The sequence below is a fragment of the Merops nubicus genome, unplaced genomic scaffold (assembly GCF_000691845.1).
Source record: "Merops nubicus isolate BGI_N331 unplaced genomic scaffold, ASM69184v1 scaffold11802, whole genome shotgun sequence".
NCBI classification, from domain to species: Eukaryota; Metazoa; Chordata; class Aves; order Coraciiformes; family Meropidae; genus Merops; species Merops nubicus.
The window spans coordinates 27-7,376 of NW_008595646.1; the positions used below are offsets into that span (position 1 = coordinate 27).

The 7,350-nt window shown below is 43.9% G+C and overlaps 1 protein-coding gene across 1 annotated transcript; it reads right to left on the minus strand.

The window, feature by feature from the left end:
* Window positions 1-203: 203 nt before the first annotated feature.
* On the minus strand, window positions 204-7,089 carry LOC103768966 (helicase ARIP4-like; the record flags this gene model as incomplete). Its single annotated transcript, XM_008936133.1, has 8 exons — window positions 204-550; window positions 952-1,148; window positions 1,618-1,739; window positions 2,011-2,193; window positions 2,683-2,915; window positions 3,687-3,818; window positions 5,350-5,489; window positions 6,891-7,089. Coding segments are annotated over 8 exons (1,553 nt in total), but the record flags the coding sequence as incomplete, so codon positions are not given.
* Window positions 7,090-7,350: the final 261 nt, after the last annotated feature.

The window sequence follows — 7,350 nt, forward strand, 5'->3', positions numbered from 1 at the left end:
AGATGTGGTGATGAGGAACATGGTTTAATGGTGACCTGGCAGTGCTGGGGGAACAGCTGGACTTGATGATCTGAAAGGTCTCTTCCAACCTAAACAATTCTACAATTCCATAAAGCAGCTACATAAACTCAGCAAACAAGCAGACTAATCTGGGATGAAGAAGCTGTCTACATGGACTACACAGTTAACAACTCCTTGTGGACTCACCGCTGCACAAAGCCTTCCAGCAGGCTATGTAGGACATGACTGCGATACCTCATCAGACGGACGTCTTGAGGGGTGCTGTCAATACACTGCCCATTCAGGATGGGGCGCTCAAACATGTTGCTGAATTCCTGCCGAGAGCCCAGGAAGTCAGGTCGGACGAAGTCTACCATGCACCAGTACTCGATGAGGTTGTTCTGGAGCGGGTAGCCCGTCAGCACCACCCGCCGGCGTGAGCGGATGTTCTTCAGGGCCTGTGAAGTGCTGGCATGGCAGTTCTTTATCCGGTGTCCCTCATCACAGATAACCACATCTGGGCCAGGGCGAGACAAAGCCTTCTCAATCCCTGAGGACAAGGAACATTAAGAGTTAGTTAGAGATTTTAGTTCTGGTATTACACGGTCTCCAACTTCACAAAAAGAAAAAGAGAGGTAGTTCTGAAAGGCAAAAAAAGCAGTGCTCATAGGTGGCAGAGAGCAAAGCTGATTCAGGAAATAAAACATGACTAGACACGACCTGTGATTTAGCATAAGGTGGTAATGACCAGACATGACTCTCCCTTGATTTCTCCTCATTGACCTGCATTGCATCAAGTTGGGTGCCTTGCGTCAGATCAGATTGGCAAATCCTGCCCAGAAGAGTTTGATCCTGTCATGGATGCTAGAAGCAGGTTATAGACTGTTTCTCTGTGCTGCCAGAGTTGATAGCTGGACAACAGGACCTCTCTCTCTCAGACTGGCCTCCCACCTTTCAGAAGCTCTTGCTGTCGATCTTCCTCATCCAAGTCAATAATGACAGGACCAGCCTGTTTCTTTGTTTTCTTCTTCCTGCCAGTGGCAAAGGACTTCTTCAGTGAGAGGAGCCGGTACATCTCGTACCCCATCAGCAGCACACCACCTTCTGTCACCCAGTCATTCACCACCTTTGCACGTGCAGCTGTTGTCCTAAAAAAAAAACAAAAACAAAAACCAACCAAAGAAACTAAGTTTTTTCTCCAGTTTCTACCACTGGACTGAAGTCTGCTGAGAAAAAAGACATGTTCAATTAATTAAAGCACTTTCTTGCGTCAAACCAGAGGAATACAATGAAGTTTCTCTAGGAGACAATCTGCAGAAGTAGCTCTGTCTCTGGAACTGGGTTCCTGATGTCAGCATACATGGAAGAACAGGAAAGTGCATCAGCAACGCGAGATTCAAGTACAAGAGATAAATATTGAATGAAAGAGATGGTAAGTCTCTCACAGGTACCAAAATCCTCCCTGCAAGACATTATGCTCAACAAATGCGAAGTGGAAAGGATCTGAGAGTCAAGGGCACAGAATCAGCCCGAACTAAACAGACTGCAACAGCAATCCTGATAACATTTCTATAAGATGCAGTCCAAGGGCATAAAAGGGCTTTTACTGACACCTACTTGTGTTCATCGTTCAGGATGTGGACTTTGAAGGTGCGGGGCTGGACCTCTTTGGAGTTATAATCAGCAGGAAAAGGGAGCCACATGTTGAATTCTGCTAGCCAGTTCTGGAGCGTATTCACCTGAAAAAGTTAGCCATGGAAGGACTGAAAACTCAACCGAGTCAGGATTTTAAGGACAAAAATGAGAACAGGGAACAACACCCAGCTATGCTCAGAGAGAAGGAGCAGACCACAGCATGCAAACTCAGGGCTACAGGGAAAGAAAGAAAGAGAAACGCAGCAAGGGTATGACAGAGCTTGACATGTGACAGGACATTAATCAATCTTCTCTACATAAAGAAAGAAGTACTGCAAAGAAGCCTCTCGGCCAGCCCTTCACATGGCTACTTACAGGTACAATGGCAAGAACAGTCTTTGCCTCTGTGTGACGAAAAAGTACATCCAAGAAAGAGATGACTTGCAAGGTCTTGCCCAGGCCCATGCTATGGGCTAAAATACACCCAAACCCACTGCTGGTTTTAAATCTCTCCAAGGACTCGACTAAGTTGTCATACAAGAATCGGATCCCACCAATCTAGAGAAAAGTAGAAGAGGTATTAGAGTGGTGAGAGAAAAAACCAAGATGGATATGTATTTATAGAGTGGCAAGCACACTGTCATTGCAAACACCATGAAAATATAAAGGGGATGTTTCAAATTCTCTACAGTACTCTAATCAAAGGAAGGCTCAAAAAATCAGTATCCTTAGATCCTCATAAAACTTCCGGAAATTTACCAATACATCAAAAATTCATTCGTAGCCAAAGAATCTGAATGAGGGTTGATTAGGTTTTTTTAGACATATGATTTTATTTTTAAAATGTTCACCTAAATATGCAAAGATCTGATGATAACAGTAGCCCAAGTATACACAGCCCTGGCCTTCCTTTAATTTGTCTGCATCATTTGACTGTCTACAACAGCCACCACCACAACCAGACTGGTCCCAGAATTCGAAGTTCTGCTGAGACTGTAAGGCAGGTTTGCCTGAAATCATTGCATTTTGAGGGCTAATGAAGCCTACCTGATGAGGTTTTACTGCATGTGCAAGCTGGGGAGCCAGGAAAATGTCCTCCTCATTTGGTGGATGATTGATGTTGACAATGACTTGACCCAGAGCATCTGACTGATTTAAGGCATCATTCACATGAGAGCCACTGCTCTCTTCACTGCCATCCTCCTCCCCTTCATTGCTAGAGTCACTGCTGTCCACAATTTGGAGGGCATCATCCTCTCCTGAACTCAGCTCTATCACTTCTGTAAAGTAACCAAAACAGAAGAGAATAAGAGGAAAGGTTAACTTGACATCAGCATTTATCATACGTGGGAGAAAATCATATCAGGAAAATAAGGCTATTGCTTTTGCAATTCCACACTAGCCTAATGACCTGTTCTGAACAAGCAGGCGCACATCAGGCCCTCAGACCAGCATATAAAAGCATGAGTTTCCCTGAGTTTCCCCAAGCTTCAGAGAACATTATTGGACTGATCCACACAGAATATGACACAGTTTCTGTAAGCATTTTGGGTTCTCCTTCATACATCCTCTTATCCTCCCAAAGCCAGACAAGCATTTTATCTGTTGATGCAATGTCTAAGGGCCACCAAGGAAATGGGGCAGAAGTACTCTCTCTACTGGAGCTGTATACAGGAGTCAGGTTAGATCCATTTGGGACAAGGGACAGAAAACCCACTTCCAGCTGTAGATCCAAACACTTACATATTCTTTTTATACACAGCAGATGATGCCACACCTCATGTAAGCATTCTTCAGCAGCGCACTGAGCAAAATGAAGTGCATTTATACAGCAGAAATAAACACAAGTTTGCAGGAGTGCCTGATAGACCATTTTATAAATGCCAGTTCAGGGCTCAAAGACCAGAACTGGCCTAATATTTGGAGATCAATATGCCCACGAAAATGTGAAGTGATTCAATGCTGGAGCATCTAAGTAGATGAAAATGGGAGACTTGCTGCTAAATAGACAGCATACTGTGAGAAGATCGGGCTGGGGCAAAGTCACTCACCATCTTTAATGCTATTTTTTCCTTTAGCATCATCTTCACTGCCACTGCTGGTACTATCTAGGCAGATCACTTCCTCAGCCAGGACTTGTGGGGGGAGCTGGGTAGCCTCCGCTGTTCTGAAAACGATGTCCTCTACAAATATAAATCACCAACAATAAGCAATTCATTATTATGGGGAAGGAGACAAAACTCTTCAGAAACCAGACAGTATTTTCCTTCCACTTTTGCTCCAATATCTGAGCCCTGGAATTTTTCCATAACAGACTCTCACTGTCTCCAATACTGCTATGACTCAGCTTCCTGGGTCGCCATCTCCTCCTTTCTCAGAATGTCAAAACAAGAGCCCATTGCTGATGGCACCTTCTTTACTGCCTGCCCTGATTGGGGCACACTGACCATGCAACATGCTAAAGTCTCTATTTTTTGGGTCTCAGAAGTAAAACCTGGTTTTCATCCAGCAGAGAAAGTACCAGCTGCTGAAGGGATGATAACTGCCCTTTGTTAGTAGAGACTGTAAGAATTACATCCCACATATCTGAAACAACTTTTGCTGATGGAGACCATTTGTTTGTATGTTTAAGTATTGCCATTTGAGGAGAGACATGAGATAACAGGGCCAGATGAGCACTGCTGCAGTAACTCAGCAAGCAACCACATTCTTCTGGGGCTGCAAACTACTCTGTTCAAGTGTTTTAAATAGCTTTTATTCCTTCCCCCAATGTAAAAATGTTTTGAACACTTGCACTTAAGGGAGAATATACATTTTTTTCAAGAAGCAAAGTCAAGAACTCCTTACCCCTGACACAACTTCCAACTGCACTTCTCTGCCCTTTACACCAGTCTGAGAATCTGTGCTGTAATCTAGCTCACTGAAATGATCCAGGTTAGAAGACAAGGCAAGATGACATTCACCAGAAAACAAGGGTGATACTTAACCTTTTATACTGCCTGCTATTTCACTGCTTGCTGAAACATGCAAGAAAGGACAAGGTTACATCATGAATATATATTCACCCAGTCTATTGTTCCACTACCTCTAGTACCAGACCATTCACAGTGTAAATATGATCTGGACCAAAGACATGGCATTTCTGTCAAGTCCATTGATATAAGCTTTGACACTAGTTGGAAAGACAAGACAGCATTCCACTTACAGTTAACTTGTCAGATTATCTTCAGCAAAATTTACCTGGCACCTTTCACGATGGAGCCACAGCAAGTTGATTCAGAACCAGGTCAGAAGTGGAACTGACTACTCTGAATCAACAAGCAGCTTGTAACTGCCCTTTCAAGGCCTTACACTTGAAAGTGTCCAAATAAAGGATAGAAAGATTTGGGTTGGAAGAGACCTTTCAAGACCGCCTAGTCCAGCTCCCCTGGCAATGAGCAGGGAAATCTTCAACTAGAGCAGGTTTCTCAGAGCACCATCCAACCTGACTTGGAATGTTTACAGGGATGGGATTTCCACCACCTCTCTAGGCAACGTGTGCCTGTGTTTCACCTTTACTATAAAAAATTTCTTCCTCATATCTAGTCCAAATCTGCCCTCTTTTAGTTTAAAACCACCACCTCTTGTCCTGTCACGGACAAGCATGGCACTACCTTCTTCATTCAGCTTCTATCTTTAAACATCTTGCTTTGGGTGGCATCTCCCACTGCTTACCAGGAAGAAACTCCAGAGGTACGGTTGGTATTGTGGCTGGGTAATCCTTCCGCTGCTGCTCTAACCGTTTTCTTCTCTCCAGCTCTTCCTGCTGGGCTGCTTTTGTCACGGCTTCCAGTTGGTCCTCACGCAACAGCTTTCTGAACACAGGGGCAAACACAGAAATGTGATTCAGTCAGACTCAAAGTTTCATTTCTTCCAAAAACGTGAATGGATGTACAGCTAGCCTAAAAGATGATTGACAAGCTCCAGGTAGTCTGTCAGCTACCCAAACTGGGAACGTCTTTGCCAAGAGCTACAGGCAAATTCTACAGCTATTTCAACTACAGGTGACACTACTATTAATCAAGGAAAAGACAAAAGTTTGACAGAAGCAAAACAATGAAAGGAGGAAAAATATGAGTGGGTAAGTACATACTTAAGCTAGGTTATCATAGACTAGTTTTTCTATCTGAAAGGATGTTACTTATTGCTATGCAGTTGATAAACAGAAAAGGCACAAAGTCCTGCAAAGATATCTGGGAAGAAAAGTCATTACCTTGATTCTCCTCTGAGACAGCATTTTCAGGAACTAGGATCTCTAAAGGCATTAACAATTGATTCAAAGGATGCTCTCAAAGCATCTCACCTTTACAGGTAATTTTTATTACTTCCAAAAGTTGCTTTTCCCCTGCTTTGTTTTCACATGGGCAGCCGTGGAAATGAATGCTCTTTTGGCAGAGGAGAGGTGTGGTACAAGCAGTGGTAAAATCCAGCTCCCTCAAACTAGCCTTTAAATGCACCCAACCCCATGCTGCAGGGACATCTCCATTCTAATGAAGTCTCATTTTCTAAAGCCTACTCAGTCCTTATTCTTTCAGCTTTAGGAAAACCAACCTGCACAAGCTTAAATACAAACCAAAGACCACTAGGGTGTTACATACAGAGCAAAAGAGCCACTTGCTGCCACAGGAGTTCCTCCTCTATAATGCCTCCTTTGAGCATTCTAGGTACCCTTGAATAGAATTTCAGACTGAATTACCACCTTGCAACCTGCCCCAGAATATATGTGGTGACTTACACAATCAATTACTGATTTACAAAATCCAGGTTAAATTATCTCCAACATTTTGGTTACCGCTCACAGCATCAGCATCCCTGCCAGCAAGTACCCAGGATAGTAGAGGGAAGGATTATGTTTTAGGCTGTTTGCAATAAGACCCTCATCAGCAAATATTTGAAACTGGCTATTCCGTTAATGGTGGTACTGTTTTTCAATTACATCTCTTAACAGCCAGAAGAAAATACACAATTTTTGCAATATATTCCATAACCAAATATTCTCACTTCTGAAATACCAAACAAGCCTGCACCCACATGCAGCACTCCAGTCTGAGATCATACTACTCCCACTGGTGAAATCCTAAGGTTTTGGAAAAGAAAAGCCATCTGGTTTGCCAGCAGTGGCAAAAAAATGTAGCTCAGAAGCAAAGTTCAGAGATTCTGTTCTTACCCAAAGGGCTATACAGGACCTTAGCTCTTTCTGTCCTGCCGCTGCTTACCTGATGTTCCTCCGCATGTGAGACGGTTTCTGAGCCCTCTTCTTTTTGGTGTCCTCAGAGGCCAGGCTCTTGTGCTGGTTCTGCAAGAGTCGCTCTGCCCGCTCGCTCTGAGATGAGGTAGTTGAAGTCGAGCGCTGCCATTCTCCATCCTCCACGTGTTCAGCATGGTCGCTGCTAAACACACCTTCCTGGGGTTGGTCTGAAAAGATGAGAAGGTAATGACATCAGAACAACGGTGCCAGGCTAGCAGCTGGCTTTTACCTGAGCTGTCATCAAGATCTGAGCTGAATGGGAACCAACAATCCCTACCCTCGGTTGCTGGCAAGCAGGTTTCTCTGTGGGTCAGGACTGAGGTCCTTTCTGACAGCCCCTCAAACAGTGATAGAAAGTTTTACAGCAAAGGGTTTGTTCTCAGCAAACGCCAAGACTAACGCCACTCAACACAGCCTAGGTGTCCTGA